At 35.1% G+C, this 26,077-nt stretch overlaps 1 protein-coding gene across 11 annotated transcripts in view; it reads right to left on the bottom strand.

Annotated features, from left to right (window-relative positions):
- The window catches only part of LOC145688130 (uncharacterized), a 669,087-nt gene that overhangs the window by 464,794 nt on the left and 178,216 nt on the right, over positions 1-26,077 (bottom strand). For all 11 annotated transcript variants that reach the window (XM_081761906.1, XM_081761908.1, XM_081761907.1 and 8 more), the window contains exons 4-5: positions 24,515-24,613; positions 3,118-3,228 (exon numbers count right to left, since the gene is read on the bottom strand). In XM_081761906.1, coding sequence (XP_081618032.1) covers positions 3,118-3,228; positions 24,515-24,613 — 210 coding nt within the window. The remainder of the gene's footprint in view (positions 1-3,117; positions 3,229-24,514; positions 24,614-26,077) is intronic.

The following is a 26,077-nucleotide window of genomic DNA, read 5'->3' as shown; positions in this document are numbered from 1 at the left end:
CAGAGAATGTTTTGTTAACGATAAGTTACGTAAAGGATTGTGGGATCCTGCACAACTTTCTATTTGCTTCAATAGTCGTGAACCAAATAGATCTAGGTACCTATTTATCCAGCTATCTATTGCAGAAAAAAATCCCCATCCGTTCAGGAGTTATCGTGAACGGTAAGTGGTGGACGGAGAGACGAACATTTAGCAAAAGAATCCTGTGTGTCTTACTGTGTGATCTTAGTAATAACTTTCATTACAGCATAAGAACCTGAAACGTAAGGACTTTAAATGAAACGTGCGGGCAAACTTTAACATTTAAAAGGAGAAATGGGCAAAACTGGATAAACGTAAATTTAAACTAGTGTATTTTAGTGAAGTGTCATGGACAGACAAGGTCAAATAGTGTATTGGAATTACACAATATTCTATTCGGGTGGCGTTAAGGCCGAGAATGGTGTTGCGATAGCAATAAGAAACAAAATACCAAAAAAAGTAATCAAAGTGGTATTTCTTTTGTCGCCGCTTAATATAAGTGATATATGACAAAATTAGTGGTATATTTAATCAGGAGGAAAGAGGTAAGGTCAGCGCTATAGTAATGGGGTCCTCCACCAATGCGATGGGAGAAAGAATTGCGAGTAAAATAATGGGATCTTTTATACTGGGTAGAATATACACACAGAACCAGATGCTTATTGACTCCTGTAGGCAGTATATGAGAGACAAGAAACGGTACCATATCGATTGCATTATTGTTAAGCAGCGTCTCAGGAATAGTATACGAGACGTGGAAACACAACCAGAAGTGGATATTTATTCGAACCACAATCCTCTAGTGGCGTAAGTACAAATCTTGTTAAAGACAATCAAGAGACATCGGAGGAGAAATTGAAAATTGAATTTTGAACGACTAAGATGAGTTGAGTTGAGTTGATTTTAGTTTAGCGTCCCTTTCAGCAGCGAGGCTACATGAGATGTGGACCTACTGATTAACGTGGAATCCGAACCACATGAGCTCAAGCCGGGAATCGAACCCGGGTCTCCCACGCCAAAGGCGCGTACGCTAACCGCTTAGCCACGGAGGAGCTCTCGACTAAGATGAGTAGGCAGGGATGAGAAAGAGGAAATAGAAGAAAAATTATGTGCAATGGGCAATATGGTATACAGCGTAGAACATAGCTGTGGAAAAGATAGATTCTGCTAAGTATACTCAACAACAACAGACTTTGGGTAGATCGGAAGAACTCCGAGAAAACCGTGGATAACTAAAACAATGATTAAGTAGATGAAGGAACGCAGAAAGGTGAAAACCATGAAAATCAAAGAGTCCAGAAGGCTGAAGAATAAATTTAGAAGACAAACTGCTAGAGCCAGAGGAAGGTATGTAGAACAAATGTTTGAAGAAATAATACAACTTCAACAGCGCGCAGGATACGATCCAATTCATCAGAGCGCACAAGAATTGGGAGGTGAAGCTAAGGAAAGTATACGTATGTTTGGAATCAAAGACAAACAAAAGAACTAAATAGCACAAACGAATCCTTAGGATAATGGACGAAAAGCATAAATGATCTGTATGACTAGGTGAACTGCTCAAAGTATTGCAATCTAAGCAGAGGAGGAGGAGATGAAGAATAGAAATGACTCATTATATTGAAAAGTGAAATAGTACAAGCCAACAGATATGTGAAGGAAGAAGGTCACGGGAGACGATGACATATTAGCGGATTTACTCAAGACATTAGAAGACAATGCAATAAAAGTATTGACTTCACTTATGACAATGACTGTACTTGACTAGAGAATGGCCGAAGGATTTTCTAGATGTTAAAATAGTTTCATTACCTAAGAAAAAGTAGACAAAGAATTACAGTGATTATAAAACCATTAGCATTACTTTCCACACGGAAATACGTGTATTATCGCACATATACTGAATAGGCGGTTGGGAAGTAAAATGGAAGAAATGTTGTGGGAAGATCAATTTGGATTCCGGAAAGGAGAAGATACCAGAGATGTAATTGAATTGATATGGATCATATCAGAACGAGCTTGAAGTAAGAGAAGAGGTTTATTTGTGCTTCACCAAGTGGCAAAAAGCTTTCTACCTTTTCATTGGACCAAACTTCTGAAAATACTCATAGACAGCGAGGTCAACTGGAGTGATCATGGACTCATTTGCAACATATATGCAGAAAAGAGATTGAAGTTGTGCTTGAATCAAGGAAAAACCAAGAATGAAGAAGCTGATCAAGTGCTACATATGGATCAGAGGCTTAGACATTACAGAAGTTAGAGAAGAAATATTTAGAGGGCTTCAAAGTGTGATGTTGGAGGAAGATGGAGGTGATAAAATGCACGGAGATAGTAATAGAAGAAGACTTTTAAAGCGAATAGGACGATGATGACGTATTTGGCCAGCATCCTTCGTAGAATGGTCAATTTAATTGGATACATCTTGGGAAGAAATAGTCTTCTCCTTAACGCTATAGAGGGAAATACGGAGGGAAAGTAAGGAAGAAGGGAGAAGGAGGGAGGAAAGGAAGGAGAATAATACAACTGATCGATGACTTAAATAATACAAGAAAATATTGGGAGTTACAAGAGGAGGATGAAAATTGTGAAACGTGAAAGAAACATTTCCAGACCCGAACTTAAGAAAGAAAGAAAAATACGCGTAAGTCGTAGACCTGCCGACGGTGAGAATACTTAATAATATTTTTATTGTCTTGGTTGTAAAAATGTTTGATAAATACAATGGTTTCAAATATGTCTATTCGTTTTCTTCATTATAAGAAATAATTTATATATTGTATCGTACATGTTATAGGCTTACTTATGTTATTTCGTTTAATTTGGTTTGGTCTTTCATACTTTGAAGCTTCAAGAGTCATATTCTTTCTCGAGAGGAGAAACAAATTTTCAAATTCTTTGAAAGTATGCTTGTTCTTATAAATGATCCATAAAGTCAGAAAAGTGCTATTCTATATTTAAAATTTACATCATGTGTCAGGACTGGACTGGATTAGCACGTAAGTTTAGTTCATGTTGGAAGACAAATTAGTGAGAATACAAATTATAATCGAGAAAACATTTTTCTCCCCAATTTCTCATTTTAATTGAGCTTACCTGCTGTTGCTGATGTGGAGGATGCTGCTGGGGTTGCTGCTGCCACATTGGTGGTCCTACAGGACCTACTTTTGTCCGTTTCATACACATATTGCACATCCATTCTTGCTTCTGAAAATAAAAAAAAAAGGCAAGATTAATTTCTCTACTCAAAAAGGCATTTTAAAGTGTTTATTTCAGAATTTGAGAATTAAGCATGTATGTAATGAAAATGAAAAGTGCTTATTATAATGGTTCTTTATGATAGTGTTGCTGTTGTTTCATTATAAATCTGTAAAAATCTATGAGAATGTAAAATACCAGTAATTGTTTGATGTAGACTAAGTGAACACTTATTAAGATTGAACTTAACAGATTGTTATTCTGAACTCCTGATATCCGCTATTTTTTTCGATTAATTTTAAGAACATTTGCAGAAAGATAAAATTATAAATTATATTAGGACATTCCATTTCCAAACTTCTTAGAAAGTTTACTTGTACACTAGGAATGCTTATTCCTTAACAAATTCTAAAAAAAAAAAAAAAAAAAAAAAAGAATAAACAAACTCTGGCAATGACAGTAAACATGATCATACGAAGCATTTCCATCTATGGGATATGGAGATTCACCGTTACCGTTAAGATGTTAGCTGATTGATTCTATTAACGAACTCGACCAAAAGTAATCATTCTATATCCGTTGCAGAAAAACAGATTTACAAAAATTCGCTTACATGTATGGGATATAGATTGCCGCCATTGCTGCCTGTTAATAGGTTAACGGATTGACTTCATTAACGAATTCGACGAATAAATCTAGTTACCTGTCGCAAAAGACAGAACTAAAAATTATCTTCCATGCATGGGATATGGAATATAGATAGCCAATGTTAAAGTAGCTTCTATTCGTTAATATGTTAGGGGATTAACTCCATTAACAAACTTGGCCGACATAATTGCACTAGCTATCTGTTACAAGAAACATTATTCAGAAATTTGTTAAGATGTTTGGGATATAGATAGCCACCGTTAAAATTGCCGTTATCCATTAATCCATTAACAGATCGACTCAATTAAAAAAACTCGGCCAAGATAATTCATCCATCTATATGTTGCAAAAATCATAATTTTAATTTTGCTTACATTTATGAGACATAGGCCAAAGGTAGCCGCTGTTAAAGTCGCCGTTATCCGCTAAAATTTTAACGAAATGACTCAACTAACAAAAACGGCCAAGGTAATAGCTCTAGCTGCTTGTTGCAGAAAACCGAATTAAAATGTCCACTTATGTATATGGGCTATGCACTACCACCGTTAAAGTTGTCGTTATCCTTGAATGTGTCCATTAACAAACTCGACCGAGATAACCGCTCTAGCTATATATTGCATTGTTTTAAAATCTCTTTCATATATAGGATATGGCGTATAGTATTCACGGTTATCCATTAATGCGTTAACGGGTTGAGTCAATTAACGAACTCGACCGAGAAAGATGAGCTAGCGAGCTATTGAAAAAAAAAAGATTTAAAAATTCAGTTACATGTATGGACTATATATAACTATCGAGTTGCCGTTTTCCGTTAATTTGTTAAAGGATTAACTGTATTACCAAACTCATGATAATCACTCCATCTACCTATTGCAAGAAAAAGTTCAAAAATATGATTTCACGTATCAGATATTGACTTTAGATTGCTACCATTAAAGTCGCCATTATATGTTAGTGTTTTAACAGATACATTCCATTAACAAACTCGGTCAAGATAATTATTCTAACTGTCGATTGCTGAAAACACAATAAAATATCGCATCCATTCAATAGTTATTATGTGGAATAACGAAAGGACGGACTGCGTACTAACAACACAATCTTAAAAGTCTAACTGCGTCATCCGAATAAATAATGCTTTCCGATAAATAACAATCTCTAAAGTCGATATAAGGAATAAAATCCTAAAACTAAAAAGGTACATTTTTCTGTTTCCGAGACAGGTGAGAGGGATTATATAATTTGAAATAAGGAATAGTTAAGAAGTGTATGCGAGAAAATTAGAATAAAACATTTATTAAGAATGATCATGAAGAAAAGGGGTTAAAACAGGATTAAACCGTAAATTATAAAAATGTTTTTCTCTTTAATGTTGTAAAGAGATTAATTTAATAAATTTGTTTTACAAACCGCGAGGCATTACGACATTTTATTCGTATTTGAATACAGAATATTTTTCTTAAAAGAACTTGAATCTGAGATAAAAATTCAACAGAGTGCAAGGATTAAGGGTTTGCTAGATGATTTTATTTTGAAAGTATCACAAAAGAGTAGGTCTATCAAATTAATGTAATTGTACTCATAGTCAAGTGGTGGATTGGCCCGCTGGACAACCTAGTAACATCTTTTTTATAGTGTGCTCTCAATATATATCTAACAACTAAATAAACACATTTCCTTGAAATATTTGCATTTTTTTCCTAGAATGGTACAGAAAATAATTCACAATTCGTACAGAAAATAGTAGTAATGAATTTGCTGATATTGGAATAAGTCTAGAAAATAATATGAACTTGGTGTAACGTTTAATGTCATTTCAATATCTTAACATCCCATTGTATAGTAGGTACCTATTGATGTAACATACATATAATTAAATATTGCTGTCCCAGTTCGTTTTAAAATTATTTTAGTATCCACTGAAACTTACCACAATAATTATATCAACAAATTAAACTATATTATTCATTTGAAACTTTGTATTTCTTTAATGCTTATCATTCATTTCACAGAAACTAAAAATACACTTCAATTAACTAGGCTATAGCTTCCTCACTTATTGTATCTTTAACAGCATATGTAAAACAAGTTTAAACAAGTCTGGCCAGAAGCTTTGTTATCATAAGGTACCGGACTATTGTCCTTATTGCCCTATAGATATTGTTATCATACGGTATCAGACCATTGTCCTTATTGCCCTATAACTAATATAAACGTTATCGTTGCAATCTATAAATGCAAATGTATTTGCTTCATAACCTAAATTAAATGCTAGGTCTTGATTGAACGAAATTACAATATATTGTGTATCCAAGAAAGTTCTGATGAATTTTAATTCTACAATGAGAAAGTGGATAACATAAAGTTAGCTGCTTCTGTATAATAAGAAATAGTACTTATCAGCAGCAATAACCTAGTTCCAATGCTCAACCAGACTAGGAATCCCACGGTGGTAGAACTCAATAAAAAACAAAAATGAGGCAGTAGTTGGGTAATCTTGTGGAAGGTTGTCCCTACTGGTTGTTTACTAACAGATGGAAGAAATAGTAATCAAACAACGCAATATCAGAAAATTGGAGAAATAGTTCACTGTCTTACAACCTAGTTCTACCTGTACAACGGTGTAACGGGTGATCTTAGCAACGTATGGCTCTTTGTTGAATTAAAGCACAATAACGCTTCTGCAATTTACAAACGCTAACTTCATGATTTTCTCTGTTTTCCTGCACGTGCTACAATTGCTGCGATCGTCTGACAGGTGACAAGGATTAGAGATGCATGATGTTCTGGGTGCCCTTTCATAGCTAAATATCTAATACGCATCCATACCCGCTAGGATACTTGCCTCACAGTCAGATACCCTGAAATCTTGAACATGTGTATCCAGGGTTGCCAACTTTCCTTAAGAAAAAATCGGGATGGGACAATCGGTGTTAGAACCCCCCCCCCCCCCCCGAAGACGACTACATGTACGACAAGTCGTTAAAAACAATGTAAAAATCTCGTGAATAGCACGAACCTGACTGAATGCGGCACCTTATTCTTTTTATTTTCCCACCCACTGCTCATCACTAATATAAGCAATATATTCAACAAATTCAAACCAATACAACTGCAATTTACTTAATACAAACAGAGAGAAAACTATATAGCAGGTTTTTTTTTATCACAAATGGGTGCATAACATTGTTAAAGTATTATTGACAAAAGTATTACTAAAATCAAGTCTTATTATTTTACTATCATCATACAACAAATTCAAACCAAAACAATTGTAATTTATTTAACATAAACAAGCTCTTTCCAGCCCGATGATAACATTTGGAATCACTAACTTTTTATAATCATAAATCTAATATTAATTCATGCAATTTCCTCATGTAATCATAACACTCTTCTTTTGGGTCAATCTCATAATTTGGTACCTCTACTTACTCGCGGTGAAGCAAAACAGGGGATCTATGACGTGGCATCATTGCAACAGGAAATACTGTGAACATATGTTTTTTCAACACACACAAAAAAATTCTGGGTGGAAGGGGTTAAAAAAAGCTATATAGAATCTTTGGTTTTTATCACAAACAAATGAGTTCCTTTAAAGGATGACTGAAACAGACTATGAACTAAACAAGTCTTTTCTTTGGCTATTCCCTTTGGTATAGAGAGATTGGTGTTACTGCCACTGCAGTGACAGTCGCATTTATGTAGATGCTGCAAAAACAATATTTCTATCGCTGCATGGAATATACTATCATTATAATTAGCTGAATTATTAACACAAAACAATTAGAGAGTAACTATAAACTAAAGACGAGATGCTAACTATTTTTTAATGAGTCAAATTAAAACACAAATTCGTTAAATTGATTCTATACATAAAGCTGTGTGTGTAAAAGAATAAGTTATTCCTTGGTAAAAATGGATTAATAAAATATTAATTAACTTTGAAAATCGATAAATCGGGACAATATACGTCCAGATGAGTGTCTGGTCGGGACACGGGACAAATAAATCAGAAATCGGTACAGTCCCGACAGAATAGGGACGGTTGACAATCCTGTGTGTAACCAAGCTTCATTGTTCGGTCAATTATTTTGGAGCTTAGTATTAATTTCCAATACAGAGGTTACATGAAATATGAACATATAATTTAATATCGAATTCGAACAATATGAGCTCTAACGGATAACCAAACCCGAGTCTCCTGTACCATAGACGATAGAAGTGATCATGCAACCACAAAAGAACCATTTACTGTAGCTCTGCTTTACTTTCAGCAATGGCAGTTACTCTTTTCGCAATAAACAAAATATTTCATATTAATCAAACTTTTTTTAAGGAGTAGGATAACATGTTAATAATAAATCAATAGACCAGTACTTAAAACTAAATGTCACACTTTAATATCAGGTAATTTAAAAAGTATTGAGTTTTTGCATCGTGTCCCAATTCTCATAGTACATTATCCAGAAACCAGTTAGGCCCAATGTCATTTGACAGTGGACAGTTGAAAATGCGTATTAGATGTGTTAAAAGTGTTGGAATTTTTATAATCAGGCATAAGGTTTGGCGCAGTGCAGATGATTGATCTTTCTGCAAAACTGCACAATTTTACAGTTTTATTTCGATGAAGGTGTAAATGCTGCGCAAGAATAAATTTGTGCTGTTTAAGATACGTTATCAAAAGCAACAGCCAAAAAATGGTTCAGTCGCTTTCATTCTGGAAATTTTGATATCCAAGATGCTCCCCGCAGTAGGCAAACAAACACACAAAAGTGGATGATATTTGTCAAAAGTCGAGCAAGACCGGAACGTAAGCAGCCCTGGCATCATATTCATCACTAAGTTATTTGGAGAAAATTGGTTCAAAAATAAGCTCGACGTTTGGATGCCACATAATCTGACACCTAAACATTTACTCGACCGCTTTCCTATCGAACTATTTCTGAAGCGGGAGGTCACGAGTAATGAAAAGTGGGTACCTAAGACAAAAATGCACGGAAATGATAGTGGTCGCTGCGAGACGCTACACAGTCTGCGGTTAATCCCACACCTACGGCTAGGAAGGTTATGCTGTGCGCTAGATGGATTGGTTAAGCATCGTGCATCAGGAGGTGCTGCAAACGAGTAGACCAATAGACTCGTATCTGCACTGTTGACAATTAGCGCGAGTGTATTTAACAATTTTTTTAAAAAAAACGGGCTGAATTGGCCAACAGAAAGAATGTCGTATACCACGCTAATAGCGCCAGACCACATACACTTTTAACGGCCCGACAAAAATTAATGGAACTTGGCTGGAAGGTCTTAATGTATCCATCGTATAGCCCAGGCCTCGAACCTTCAGGTTTTTATTCGTTTTCGTCTCAGCAGTACCCCTGAGTAGTGTTGAGTTAGTTTTAAAAGAAGCCTGTGAAAACCACATCTCATAATTCTTGACCAAAAACCGCAGAAGTTCTATAGCGACAAGATCACGTTGTTCCCGAAAAAAATGACAGAAGTTTATCGGACAAAATTATGAATAAGTGGTTTCATTAGGTTATTCTCAAATCATAGTAGATGTATTCAGAATCAACATCAACAAACAAAAATCGCATCCACGAAGAAATTAAATGCCGATTGGAAGCAGGATAGTCATGCTATTATTCTGTTCGAAATCTTTTGCCGTTGTGAATCCTGTCGAAGAATTTGAAGCTTAAAATATATAAAACAATATTTGTTCCGGTTCTACTGTACGGTTGCGAAACACGGTCGCTTAGTTTAAGGTAAGAAAACAGACGTTCTATTTGAAAATAAAATTTTAAGATTGATATTCGAACCCAAGATGGACAGGAGTGGGAAATGGCAGAATCTTCATAACGAGGAAGTACATAATTTATACGGTTCACCTAACATTGTTTGGGACATTGAATCTAGGAGACTGAAGTAGGTAAATCATGTAGCGAGAATGGGATAATATAAGACCACTCTTAATGAGATCCTTCGTGGCTAAGCGGTCAGCGTACGTGCCTTTGGCGTGTGAGACCCAGGTACGATTCCCGGTGGGAGCTCATGTAGTTCGGGTTCTACATTAATCAGTAGGTCCCGTCTCATATAGCCTCGCTGTTGATAGGGACGTTAAAATCAACTCAACTCAAGACAGCTCTTAAAATTTTACATGAAAACCCAATTGCAAAACGAGCATTAGGAAGACCTAGGCACACACGTGAGGAATATATTAAGATTAATGTCGCAGAAATAGGAATAAAAAGTAGAAGCTGGTTCCTGTTGGCTAAGGACAGATGTCAATGGAAAGCTTTTATGAATGTGACATTGAGTATCCAAGCTCCAATGGCAACATAGGCCATAGAGTTATTTACTCAGTTTCAATAAATGTATTCTCAATTTGGACTTTCAATGACTCAATACTTTTACACAAGCTGATATTTATTTTGAAGAACAGTTCTTCAAATATCTGCATATAGAGGTATATAGTGCAAATTAGGAAATTAGTAGTATATAGAGTGGGTTAAGTATGATAATTAATGAAAATTAAATACGTTGATAAAACACCTTACTAGAAACTGGCAAAACTATATACCCAATGGGAAAAAAAGAGGAAACGAATACTGACAAAATACAAGAGAAATTTGTAACCAGCTTATATTACTAAATATTCGGAGAGATTTTGAATGCGTACTGAGAATTACCGCGTCCTTCTTCCCGCAATTCTCTTCCTCAAGGTACGATCTTGGAAACTTAGAAGTCCCTCTTTCTTCCTGACATAATGACCGCATTAATGTTAATCTTTGAGGATGAATGTGCTTCCGCGAAAACACTTGGACTTAATATTACAAGTTAGGATTTAGAATTCTGGGCTTTCGGCATCTAAGGCCATATTAGGCCATCACGTATGAGGGATGACGTCTCTCGGCGAGAACACTATCCGGGGAAAGAAAAGGAAAAAATGATTGGGGAAGGGAGGAAGAGGCCTGGGACCTGCAAGTCAGGTACCAAGAAAGAAAGGATTGGGAAAGGAAGGAAGCGTTCTGCGACCTATAAGTTAGGCACCACCCCGGCATTTGCCTGGTGAGAATGAGGGAAACCCCATCAGGATGGTTGGCTTGAACATGCTTTTTACACTTGTTCGACCAAGTGCCCCCACCGGGAATCGAAACCGGGACCGTTCGCTCCGTATTGTAAGTTACAAATACCAATGAAAATAAATACTATACTGTCATCATTCCTAAGAAACTAGAATCACAAATTATAATGGAATTTTAGCTTTACTTTCAAGCGATCATATGGGGAAAGAAAGAGCGGTGGTCCTGAATAAAATTGAATTCGAGATTTCAATTTATACATTGTCCCTACATGCAAAGAAAAGTTATTTCTGTATGATTATCCATCTGTTCGCCTGTCCGTTCATCCGTCGCAATATATGTACACTCATCTGGCGGCCACAGTTCAACGTACCGAAGCCAAATTTGCAGCTAGAGCTTTTTAGAAGACTCTTCAAAAGGATTTTTGATTTTTTAAGCACACCGAAATTAGAGTACGTTAGGATGTAATAAAAATTGCGAAACAATCTCAAATGATTCTAATGCTTTATATAAAGGTAACCAAGAAAGCGCCATCACTTTTTCACCCACCAACTTTAAACATCGATATGTCACCTAAGACGTACTTGGAAGATAAAAAATAATTCCTATCAGCATCGACAACCTTCTGCCAACGTTCTGAAAGACCATGGATTCCATCGTGGTAGAACTTGGTGGGCCGTGAAGCGAAGAACGTATCAAGTGCATTTTGTACCTCTACAGGGATTTGAACTGGGTATAATTGGAGGGTGCAATATCCGGGGAGAATGGCCGAAGCAATAGTGTTTCCCATCCATGACATAGAATGGTGTTCCGGGTTATCCTAGCAACATGGAGCTTAGCGTTGTCCTGTAACACAAGGACCCCTTTGCGATTCAGAAGTGTTGGCTTCAGACTTTTGAGTTTTTCTCGAACACGGCTCAACTGCAAACAGTACAAAGTTGCATTGATACTTTGATCAGCTTTTAGCAGTTCCCGATGCACGATGCCGCAAGCAGTCCACCAAACACACAGGAGCGCCTTCTTCTGGTGCAGTGCTCGTTTCGGTTGTTTTGCAACCGGTTCATAGGATGCTAACCAATGATGACAGCACTGTGGGTTTTCATACAGGACCCAATTCTCGTTACATGTTAACACGGTGTCCAGAAGTAGCTCCTTCCTCAGACGAGACAGCAAGGAAACACAGTTGTCTGCTCGCGTTGCCTGGCCTGGAGTCAAGTTATATGGGAAACATCGATCCAACTGGTAGTGCTTCTCAAGTTGATGAAGGTGCTGCCGAATAGTTTCTCCACTCACACTGAATTCTAGTCCCATTTCCTCACATGTATGGCCACTATTCGTCTCAATTGCTGCTTAAAGATCATCATTTTGTACATGTGTTGTTCTTCCGGCACGTGGTGCATCTTCGAGTGTTTCATCACGAATCTTAAACATGTTAAGCCACCGCTGCACTGTCCGTGTAGTTACGGCACCCTCACCAAAGGCCTGGCATATCTTCCGCCCCGCTGCAGCGGCATTTCACCCCGGTTTGAACTCGTACAGCATACACGCCCTTATGACGCTCTGTGGAGGTCCTATACGTATTGACTTTGTTCTTACGCAAGTTCACGGTGTAACTGCCACAACCAGGTAATATGTTGGATATACCCTCATCAACAACTGACCTTCACCTTATCTCCACTCGCATTCAACTCATGGTGTGAGGGTCACTTCAACGCAGACCTCCACAAAAAACGACAGAAATTTCTTGGTTACCTTATATATATATATATATATATATATATATATATATATATATATATATATATATATATATATGCATATTTAACAACTCTGTATTATTCGAAAATAATTTACTTGGTGTAGTCTACACGAGAAGTTCTTTCTTGGAGGCTATTTTTGTTCGGAAGGTTTTCAGAAGAGTGGTTCAGAAAATTGTGTTCATATTTCATCATATACACGGTAGGCCTACATGTTTAATTTGAGAAATTGAAGTCTGAAATGTTCATGCAATGACCCGTACCTTTTATTTCTTTTACCTACTCTAACCCGCATGTACTACTTTTGTGGGCAATGTCCAAGAGGTAATCCAAAATAGTATTGAAACAATCTATGCATTGCATGTAAATTATCACATCTTCAAGCATCTTTTATATCTTTCTTGACACCTTTAAAATTATGTATAAGAAATTAACTAGTTATGTGAACATGCACTATAACGTGTTGATGGAAATAGTACATCTTTTATCATCTGCTATGATTTCAACTATTTTCATAAGACGAGCGTAAAACCCCTTCCTTCTCTGCAATAAATGAAATGATTGAGCGTAACGTTGTTCTCGTAAATTTGTTTGGTCAAAGTGTCAAATATTAGAGGGCATGGAAAGTTATTACTCTTCGACGTTTTATTGAGAATTGTAGTGTTTGTTACTAGTGATTGGCTTCTCCCTTTCTCTTACAGTAAACGAAACAGACTTTAAATTTCTCTTACCCGCTCTAATGGTGTCATCATAAAACAAATGAAAATTAAAGATGTCATGCAATTTGCGTTCGACTGTAACGCAGTTGGTGGTAAATTGAATAACTAAGTTGTTGGAATTTTTCGCCTCAAGTTCTATGCCCCAGTAAAAATATTTACGAATGGTATGTTTGTCAGAAAAGAAATATTATTATAGAAGATATAGATATATTTGGAGAAAATAAAAGATCATTAAGAATTTTTGTGTAGACAGGGAATTACTTCTCCTCGACCAATGGCGTTGTGGTGTTCTGTCGCGGATACATAACGCGCGTTACACTAATTCTTCCTCATAATTATGTCTTTTTACATCTCTTGGACTCTTAAATCAAGCTCTCAACAACTGTATCATAATTGTAATTATAAAAATTCATTCTTATATATATTATAACTGAGTATGTTACTTTTTCTAGTAGATTGATTAATGGAAAGATATTTATTTCAATAAGACCGGCTGATAAGTAAAGATTCACTATTTGAATCGGAAGAGGAATTGTAGTTACTATATAAATCTGAATTATTACTCACCCTAGTTGCTGAATAATTTACGCAGAAGAGAGTGTATTGCTAGGTGTGTTACATTTATCATTAGAAATCAGCTATTTCTGTTTAAATATGAGTTTTATTAATAGAAAATGAGGAAATTAGCATTGAATGTTTCTTCTGACGGTGATAATGGCATTTTCAAACAACTATTAAATCGTTTTTTTGAATTGTTCATTTTTTCGATGGTAGTTCTTGGGCAAGAATACTAGTGTATCGGAAATATAGCGAAAAGTTGTACTTATCGTGGAGCACGTATTCCCATTCAAGTAGGTGTACAACTTTGAAAGCCAAACAAACTGCAAGAAAGGGTATTAAAATACTATAGGTCAGGACGAGAAAAGTGTTGATAAAGAAGCAACAGTACATTTACAAAATCAAGTTTTTGATAAGGAACCAGTTTGTGGAAGTAAAATTATGAAAGCGAGAAAGTCTTTCAGTTCAACTTCTCGCGATTATTCCCTTTAGACTAAAGGAGACGGATGCTTAAGGTAAGTGAATGACGATGGAATCTTTGATGGAATGAGAATGAGAGAGGAAACGGGAGTATCCCGAGAAAACCCATGGGCACGATGTTGTTCACCATAAACTTACTTAGCCTGGAATCGAACCAGGGACATCATGCACCAGAGGTAAGCGCTGTACCGCTGAACTTTTGTGCTCCTATAAAAAGTGAAAGTGGTAGTATGCTTCGTAATCAGCCATTTCAGCCTTCCAATACATGTTTTGACAAATTGACAGTCAATGAAGAGTCGTAGTTTTTCTACCCATATTAATAAAATTCCGACTTTCAATGGACAAAATTATGTAGATCTTTTTAAAATTTTGTTAACAGTATACAGAATTGTAAAATTAAATATGTAGCCAAATGAAGCTATATTGATTTCTTCTTTAAGTAAAATAAATATTTTATTGCACTAGTAGTTGCAGCAATTATACGTACAAACTCATGATTGCTTAGAAATTTGTTCTCTATTGTTTAACAGGTTGATAACCCTGTTAGGCAAGAGAGAAACAATACGCGGCTACACAGAGGGATTACAGCCTATAAATGAAAATACCATGACACACATTAACATTATAGATTAATTTGAAGTCACCATTTATGTTTACCTATAACTAACGTCATAAGTGTGGTTGGCAGAAACTCTGCACAGTTTCCAACTCTATGTATTAAAATTACCGCACACATTCATTCTTCTCTAACAGACGAAACTCAAGAAATATCGTCTTTGTAACTTTAACTTCTGATCCATCCTTGACTCCTAAATTCAACGATTTCTTCTATTGTGTAAAAGAGACATGTGTGTATCTATTACCATAGTGCGTCGAATCAGGCGGAGAGACACATCGTTGTTGTCGAGAACAGTTAAAAAATTCATTCCAATGAGATTGAAGAATATATGAAATTGAGTTTTCGGTCAATTAGGCCCTGCACGAAGGTTTATTCTCCTTCGGAGTTAATTTATAATTATAATGTTAGCAATCGACAGAACGGAAAGTGGAATATACAATAACTGGATATACATCCTAAATAAAAGTTAGATGGGTTAATACCATTCGAAATATGGAACGAGCTTGAAATCGTAAGAAAAAGATTTTTGATGAAAAGCGTTTGCATACTACCTATCGGATTGATGATAAGACACTCTTGGAAACGTAATTTAAGTGTTTCTCGTCGAATAAAATATTGAAATCATTATATTCAAGATAGTTAGAACCGTACAAAATTTAAAATTTCTGGGGTCTAATACTACCCAGGTTACATTTGTAAACAATGCTAGAGATATAACAAAAGCTCATGTGTTGTTAACAAAAAATTAAGGGAGTGGAGAGAAAATTAAAAGTATATGTATTATCAAACCTATAGTTTTTTCATGAAAAGAACCTATTGTTAAAATCTCACTGCATTATACATTTATTGCTAGTCAATAATCAATCTGTGATTAGAGTACTTTGTTTTATAATTTTAATGCATTTTGTGTTAATGCTTGTTTTCCTGTATTCCAGGACTGGGAATTTGTATTGTTGATATTGTCTTTGGATGTTCTTTTATATACCAAAATTGTATCAAATTCAAGAAAAGATTGCTATTTCTCAATTTATACTCCTGGAGGAAAGTGGATTATTTTACTTTATTTTCGAGTATGAGTATTCAGACTGGCATCTTAAAGCAGATAATATAATCGATGTGATTTGATGGTGTAACCGTAATGAATTAAAATTGAACACGCTAGGGACCTATTTATAATAACCCTATTGGTAATTAGTACCGATGGCGACTGGTGCATGATTATAGTATTTGATTGTAAATTGATTGAATGTTTATGAGGGAGTATATTATTTTCTTCCGTTTTGGTATTTTACGTTGGTAGTAAATAGGCGGTAGACTTTTTGTGGATATATTAGGTTAGGTTAGGTGATAGTTCTGGAGAATTAACCCAAAAATGACTATTCTGACTCCGATCAATTTAAATTCATAATTATATATTTAAATTCATAATAAAATATAAAATATAATATAAAATTTGTCTAGTCAAAAATTTTTGACCTAGGTTGTAGTGGTTTGTCATCACAGAAAAAAACGAAATGTATCGATATCATAGTGTTTGCGTTGGACTAGAACAGCGTTGATGGCTAATTAAGTAATTTAGTTGTTGCAATTTTACTCCTCAAGTTATATGTCTCAATTGTGAGGCAGAATTCAACTGATCAACATCAACACAAATTTAAATGATGTTAAATACAAATTGAATAGTTTGAATAGTTGTTAAACGCGTATGTAAGATAAATTGCATTAAGTGATTATTGTGTATACTAGTATCTAATAGATTGGTGACTTTACTGTTGTACATTAATTATTGTAAATCTCTCTTTCGATTGCTGGTATATATATATATATATATATATATATATAAGATTGTTTCATTTATTTTACTTTCTCATTTCTCCTAAGTATTACTTCGATTGCTAGTGAAATATAAGTATTGAAATATAAGTAATTGGGAGAAGCAAAATCTCATTAAGAATATATATATATATATATATATATATATATATATATATATATATATATATATATATATATATATATATATATATATACTACCCCCGAAATGTTTCCGGATATTACAATTTGCTCACAAATGAAAGGTGAAACATTTTAAAACCCGACGGGAGAAAAGTCTTGGCCTGTTGTGGATGAATTAAGAAAAATAAACCTAAATATCGCGCCGTTGTGATGGTGCATTACGTACGCGTGCGTTACAAAACGACCATTATACTGCAAATTGAAGGTCGAACACACAATAAATGCCTCATAGGTGTCTCTGAAGCTGCTCTGTCTACTTCTCTCTCAGATCTCACTGTTGGGAGTTGTCTATTGCACGCTAGATGTTGTTGTGTGTGTGTGTTGAAGTGGGGTGTAAAGTGTTCCCTATTAGTAAGCATAATGCCCCGTACGAAAAGGGAATTGGACATTGAGACGAGAGCAAAAATAGTTACTTTACGAGAAGAAGGCTGTACAATATGGGAAATAGCCGCAAAAGTGAAAACACTCCATACTACAGTGCATGATACCTTAAAACGATTTGCTGAAACAGGGAAAAATCGCTCTCGAGCAAGATCTGGAAGGCCTAGAGCTGCTACTGCAGAGGAGGTCAAGTACATTATGGTGACAAGCAAACGCGACAGGTTGAAAATAGTGCCCCAAATACAAGCTGAAGTGAACGAAACTCGCGAAAAGCCGATTAGCTATGAAACTGTCCGGACGCGGTTAGTGCGGGACTAAACGGTCGTGTGGCAACTAGGAAACCGCTCTTGCGCCCTCAAAACAAAAAAAAAAAAAAAGAGAGAGAGAGAGAGAGAGAGATTGCTATGGGCAAGAAAATCTGCAAGCTGGGCGCCAGAGCAGTGGACCAAGTGCTTAATCATTGATGAATCAAAGTTTGTCTCTTCAGTGATAGACGCAGGGTTTTCGTGCGTCTCTCCAAGGGCGAAAGACTGCTTCCATCGCGTATTTTGCCAACGGTAAAGCACGGAGTGGTTCTGTCATGGTGTGGGGTTGATTTGGTAACAATCAAGTGAGGAATTTATTGTAAATACAGGATACAATGCAGAAAAAACAGTACCATCAAATTTTGAACAGACACTCAGTGTCATCTGGGAAGAAACTAATTGGTTGTGGGTCCAACATGCAGCAAGACAATGACCCAAAACACATCCCGACTTTGTAGAGGGTATTTGTCAGCAAAAGAACAACATGGAATTCTCAAGAATATGGTGTGGCTCCCACAATCACCGGATTGTAATCCAATTGAGCTACTGTGGAATGAGCTTGATAGGGCAGTTCGGAAGATCAAAGATTTAAGCTTTTGACAAAGCAATAGTCCATTTCTGTTAAATTTCTGTATTTTCCTCTCAAATACATATTGTAAGTTCCAGATAAAAATAAATTCCATTGATATGTCTGCTTTTTCTCGAATACACGTAAAGTATACATAAACCTACTTTGTACGAAAACTTTTCGGGGGTAGTGTATATATATATATATATATATATATATATATATATATATATATATATATATATATGGGGCGATTATTCCTTTTTGACCAGTAACGTTGCGGTGTTCGGTTACGAATACATTACGCATGTTACAAACTAAAGTGGCTTTACTGTTCATCTTGAACTGCAGCACGAAGGAGTATGAAACTCAGCGAGTATATGTTGTACTTTGAGAGATAATCAAATTTAATCCCATTCTTTTGTCAGTAAACGTCGTTACATGAGGATATCGCTACTGCTCAAATAGTGTTTCGAATGTCACTTTAAACAGTATGTATTATCAATGCCGTACTTGCGCATAAACTAACATAAGCCATAGCCTGAGGGCTGCAAATTTTTGGAGGACACAAATTTTCTCAGATCATCTTTTTTTTTTTAATATCCTTATATGGATATGGCATCAGACTTTGAAATGTTGTTAACGTTCATATAGCAATAATCTGTTTGGCTAAAAAGTAATAATTAACTATTTTAATTATTTATATTTGTGGATCAAAAGATCCAATATATTTCATTCAAAAATTTTCTTGTACGCCCTATATCTGGAGAACTACATATAGTGTAGCCAAACCCAAACTATCACTTAACTCACTATGGTGTCCTTATTCCGTAGAAAATACGGAAGCTCAATTTAGGGGCCGTTCAAAAATGTTGTGGCCCCTGATTCAAAAACTATGGTCAAGATCGCAATCTTTTGATCCATATTTTGATCATTCTTAAAATTCTTTTCTGCGCAGTGTAAAATTAATTTTTGGCCAAGATCACAATCTTTTGATCCATTTTTTCCTTAAAATTATTGTTCCATTTCAGCAGTGTATTCTTTTCTTGTAATTTTAACAAGAACTTTACATTGTTGATTAACTTCAAGAACTACCTACAGTTTTTAACGCTTATCAACTTAAATTATGATTATTCACTTCGGTGTCTTAAAGTTTCTACGCTGGTATTTATTGATATTGAGTGTTTTTTTTTTTCAATGGCTTGGGGCAGCAAAAATGTTAAGTGTAGCCCTGCATACTGTCTTATATTACTTCGGTTCTGAAAATGAAGGCTAAAATCCAATCTACGGCCACCCCGAGCAGTCCACTAAATGCATTTATTTGCAAGTGAGTTCATGTAGTTCCAACCCACGATGACGCTAGTGTTGAATATCGCGAAGAACCCACTTCTCATCACATACTGGTCATTTTGGAGATGTTCTTTCATATAATCTCTACCTGAAGCTGTATTCAGAGCTTAAAGGTTCACGTCCAGATATTGTAAATAATTCTAATAGTATAACTCTCAACAAACTATAATAAATAACTCTTAAAGAAAACCCTATTGCTTTTCCATGTACTTAAGCGAACCGAACAAACTGTGTGTCTCGTTCTCGCAAGTTTGGTTATTGGACTTGATTTCCTTGTGCTCTGAACACTTTACCACATTCGCCACAAGCATCAATGATACATGTTCACAATTTTTTTTATTATTTAAAGATATAACTGAATATCTCATACACTCTAGTTTAAATGTAGTCTTATCCTTGTATCACTTTAACTTTGCAATGTTTACTCTTCCTAACTGAACTAAGTTTTTTGTCAAAATTATTATGATAATATCAAACTTTACCCTAGTATTTTCGGCTAACTATGGTCTTAGGCCAACAGACCCTAGTATTTATTCGGCCTAAGGATTCCCATCTCATATTTCAGCTTTGGCTTTCGTTCTTAGCACAGGAAGAATACGTTTATGGTATTTTTCTTAGCGAAAATATGAAACAATTGCTACTTAGAATACACATTTCAACCAAAGTGAAACAATAAAAATCCATGTTAGCACACGTGCCAACTGTGTTTAAAAATTCATTTCAAATGGTTCACCTCCTGTTTTCCCCTGATGATAACTGACAACCTCAAACTCATTTATATATGTTTTAAAAAAGTAGAATTTGCCCCATTCTCTTCTTAAAAGCGGAATTTCCACTAACACTCTGACGGAATTTCTGGATACGCTGTGATGCATGCCCACTTGTTTTGAATAAGGAGCTTATATACATAGTTTCATATTTTAACAAAAGAGACACTGACCAAAGCTTAAAACTTTACTTTATTTTAAATTATAATTTGTAACTGTTTCGGATATCTAGCATATCCTTCTTCAGACACGATCGAAATTAATGAAAATACAGACATATATATAAATGTTGTTATAACAGAGTTTAAATTCTTTAACCGTCTCACGCATACATCATCCGGTTCAGTGTTCGAAGTGGAAAAAAGGCATAGACGGTATGTTTCATTATGATTTTGACTCAATATACTTGTTATTTAAATATTGTTTTGATCACTGAAAAATCAGAGACGGTATGTCCTCATTACTGAAAAACCAGAGGCGGTATGGCATACCACCGCATCACTTCGACCACTGATCCTGTTGACACTGCACTCGTTCGTACGTGATATTCCGTCATGCAAATACCCTGAGCTTCGACGCATTTTTACCATGAGTTCTTATTGTTCCATTTTTCAGAAACCACAGCGTATTACTATCAACAACTAAGAAGTCATAGGAGAACAGCCCCTCAATTACGTGTTTAGGAACAATTAATAGCCTTTACGGTGATCTTTTGACAAAGGATGTATAGGATCTTTCTTAGTCAAACCTTAATTCTGAGAGCGACGGAACACACCACATTTGCAACCTTTTAGGGTCCAGTTATTATGCACAACTACAGTTTGGGTGAGCCTCATGTTTTGGTGTAAACAAAGGCGTTAATATTTTCCACCTGTCAGGTGTACAATAAGAGATCAAGAATGTGATATAGCCTTACTGTGATACCCCACCCTTATGATACAGCTTTTATATATTTCCCCAAGAAAGGACGAAAACGTTGGGAAGAAAAGGAAAGGGAGTTTGAATTGTAAAAAAATGGCCACATTTAGAAATCTCTTAAGGTTAGAAATATGAAAATTGGTATTTGAGCTTTTAAATTAAAATAATTAGAGGCTTCTTTAAGCTTTTTGTGATGTTTCCTTTAGACGTCGAGAAGAAAGACATCAAGAAAAAAGGCGGGGTTTCAATTTTTTATAATAAAATACACATATCTTGAAATGCCTTAAGATTAGAGATATTTTAATGTTATGAAACTATAGTAAGACTATTCATGGCTTTGGATTAATTGTTTTAACAAAAGAGACACTGACCAAAGCTTAAAACTTTACTTTATTTTAAATTATAATTTGTAACTGTTTCGGATATCTAGCATATCCTTCTTCAGACACGATCGAAATTAATGAAAATACAGACACATATATAAATATTGTTATAACAGAGTTTAAATTCTTTAACCGTCATATCTGACGGTTGGTTCAGTGACGGTCGGCAGCCAAGTTGGTTCAGTGCAACGTATAGTATCGTAGGAGGCCAGTTCACGTTGCATTAAAGTAGTGAAAAATAGTCAAGCGAAAAGAGAAAGTTCGCACAAACTCCATCACGTCTCGATGATGCCAAAGGGTGCAATATAAAAAGATGACTTCATTCAATCTGGGTCACTTAGTTGCTTTATATTGACGCTCGTACAAAGAATTGCCAAATTACAGTGATATTTATGTGTGAGCAATGCATATTATAAAAGAACGATACACAGCATCAGTCAGACAGTTCAAATTGTGACAAAACCTCCACATCTGAACGGCAGACACCTTGTTGAAATAGCTGTGGTGGGCGCTTGCAGTGTTAGTTCAACGCTGTAGTACGATAAATAAGGAAGATATCATTTTAATGAAGCACGGAATGTGTCTTTCTTTCACCAGTAGCTTCCGTCTGACTGTCCTAGGGAACATAGAAGCAAAGAGAAATTTTATCCGTCCCATATCAAACTTTGCTCATATAGATATATATGATTTTAAAGAAATACATTCTAACGTGGTGGAAATTGTTCGGGTTTGATTTATATTTCTTCATTTACACAGATTCTCGATCACTCTCATTACACGTTTTGAAACGAAGAGGAGAAGAAAGGAAATAAATTAATTCCAAGTTGGAAGTTTCTTTATTTGCATATTATGATAATAAAACATTTTTCAAATTACTTTTAGTTTAAAAAAATGAAACATTAAATTTTAACAGAAGAGTAAGACGCAAAATCTTTAAAAAAGTCTTTCATCTGATTTCTTTCCCAAGACTGGCCTTTAATTGTTATTTAATAAACAGTAATTTTATATTTTTATTATGTCCAATAATTTGGTTTAGAACTTTGATTACCCATAACTTAAAAACAAAGTGATTGCACAACATAATGTTTAATAGGTTAAGGTCCAGCACCATACCAACTCGAATCCACTCGGATGAGTTTTGTTGATATTTATTTTATTTTGTTTTTGATAATGTTACCCAAATTTTGAACTTCCACAACTTGGAAACCGAAAAGCCGCGCAACATAATACAGTGTGTCCGTAAAATTGCTCAGCCCAAAGTTTGATTTTGTATATCTTTTGAACCAACAGCGACAAAGACGTGAGACTTGAAACAAATATAAGAGTGTTCTATGTAGATATTTTCGAGATCATGACCAATCTTGGAATTTGTAATGTTTTTATGTAGTGACGAAAGAAAGTGCCGAAAGTGTGAAATAAAAAAAATGTACAAAATAAAAAAAATCAATATTCACTTGCAGAAAACTGACTTCCTGTGGGTGAATCCCTATGTTAATGTTCAGTTTGCATCAACGTTTATCCATTGGTGCAAAAATGTGACAAAGTTCATGCAGTGTTGCCATGTGAAAAAGCTACTTAACGCAAGTCTGTAAAATGGGTGTTTCTTGACAGAAACACGGTTCCTGCCAACAGTGTTGTCGTAAACTTACTGCAACACGCGTGTTTTAGGTTAATTAATGATAAGCAATAAGAATTTGCACATAATTGATAACCTGTGCTTTTATGCCAACCACCAGGTGGGTATTTTTTATAGCAATTTTTTCCTGCAGGAAATCAGTTTTCTGCAAATGAATATTTATTTTCTTCATTTTGTGCATTTTTATTTTACACTTTCGGTACTTTCTTTTGTAACTATACAAAAACGTTACAAATTCCAACATTGGCCATGATCTCAAAAATATTTACATAGAACACGCTTATATTTGCCTTAAGTCTAAGCTCTTTATCGTTCTTGGTTCAAAAGATATACGTAATTAAATTTTGGGTTGTGCAACTTTACGGACACACTGTATTTCACATGCTAAAATAATAGGTCAAATTCTATAACCATGAGAAGTTTTATCCTGATCGGTTGAGTATACCTTTTAGTTTCTGAAAAATGTAACTTAAAATTTAAGCGTCCATAATTCGGAAACCAAAATTCTACACAGCATAATATTCTACACGCTTATATGGGAAGTCAAAGTCTACCACTACGACAATTGACAATATTTTGGTGTATGCCGTTTCTAAAGGAAAATTTGACCGACCACAACTTGGGAACAGAAAACCTACACAACATAATATTTTACATTTCCTTATAGAGTAGGTCAAGATCTACCACTACACCGAGTTTGATTCCGATCGATGAGTTCGGTTAATCTTACGATATATTGTGTGCTTGATTTTCCAAAGCAAAATCAAATGAAGGAAAAATTGATTAATATTTTATCGGTAGCTTCCCAAAGATATCTAGTGGTTAATGTTGAAATCGGTCAAAACTATTTTAGGTTTCAAGTAAATGATCTAGGTTAACTTCCGTAAAAATAATCATGAATTTCCTGGAAGGTTTAAGAATTATTCTTATTAATTGGTTATTAAATGTTTCAAGGGTACGGCGTTGGAAACTTCCAAGTATACTGCACAACTAAGTTATCTTTTGTTGTTGTTGCTTACATATCAAAGTTGAGACTAGTACATATGTAAAATACGTATATATGATACAACAGTATGACAAACAAATAGATTGAGCTATCTTTATTTACCTTTTCATCTGGAGAGGGTACCAATCCACCGCAACTTTGGCATGTAACACTTCGACATTCTACACACTCATGTCCTGGAGGACCACTGTGGCCGGACACCTGAAATGAAAAAGAGGAGTTCATGTTATTTAATTAATACTATTTAACTTTCTGGGTTTCAGTATTAACACTTATGGATTACGTTTCTGTCATGAAAATGTTTTCCTTGATTAATGAAAATCACATTACTAATACGTTTTCCGGAGATATTGCATTTTGAATACTTTTTAAGAAGTTGATTTTACATTCGTTTTGTTTTTATGATTGTGTGCATAACTCATTTTTGTAATCTCTTGCTTGTGGAAAACTATTGACAAACCTTCAAAATAAGAATCAACGCTATCCATTTTTCCTTACCATTTTTATGTCACGATCAGTCTGTTATTATTATTATTATTATTATTATTATTATTATTATTATTATTATTATTATTATTATTATTATTATTATAGTAGCCTTCGGACCGCTGTTGACCGTAATATAAAATTGGGTTTAATTAAGAACTTCAATTGTTTACATTTCATAAATTTAATTATTTATTTTTTGTAGTTTGCCCACCAACCAATATGCGATTACAGAAATTTAAATACTCAAGTTCGAATATGGTTTTAGATCCTATCTTCTAATAATAAGCAGCAAAGCACGTTCATATTCAGTATCATCACTATCCACTTTTAAATAACTTAATTGAAGCAACGCAGTTTAAGTTGGAATCGAATCGCCACAATGAAAAAAAAAATGAAATGAAATCTTTGAGTTTTACGGCCCACGGTTATGCCGGTTAGGCTAAAGGAGACGGTGATTATGAGAAATGAATGAAATGGTGGAATGAAGAAAGTGGGAGAAAACGGGAAAACCCCGAGAAAACCCACGCACACGGTATTTGTCCACCACAAAATTCACTTGGCAGGGGCTGGAATCAAACCCGGGACCCCAAGCACCAGAGGTGAATGCTCTACCACTGAGCCACCGCGGCCCCCCGTCACAATGACGACTGCACAAGTATACATATACTAATTCTCAAATCTAAATATGATTATGGCCCTTGTTGTATTCTGAAATAATTAAATTGAAACAAATTGCAATATTAAATCGTCAGAATAGTTTTAAACTGACAAATAGCCTGCATGCTTTTTCGATTATATCTCGAAGGAAATACACATCTATTTCGCATCCCACGTTAAGATACATATCTGTGTTTCATGTAGAAACTCTTTGAGATTGATAAAGAAGTGTTTGCTACTGTTACGTTCAACAATCAAATTCAAGAAGCCTTGAAAGTGGTTATTGTATGAAGTTTGTTAAAATACGAATCTTTGAGCGGAAAGGAATCGTTTACTAGAGGTTAGGTACAGTTAAATGAAGAAAAGATAAATTTCTTGATTATGTTTCAGTATAAGATATTATTGGTTTTGCAAAATGAATATAATTGTCAAATTTGAAGCTGGTTTCTTATTAGTTCAAGTAGTTAATTGTACCATACAATTGAAATAACGGAATCAGTGGGTGATTTTTAGACTCAA

Source organism: Thermobia domestica, chromosome 6, assembly GCF_964235325.1.
Source record: "Thermobia domestica chromosome 6, izTheDome1.hap1.1, whole genome shotgun sequence".
Lineage (NCBI taxonomy): Eukaryota > Metazoa > Arthropoda > Insecta > Zygentoma > Lepismatidae > Thermobia > Thermobia domestica.
This window is presented reverse-complemented; position numbering and strand designations above follow the sequence as displayed.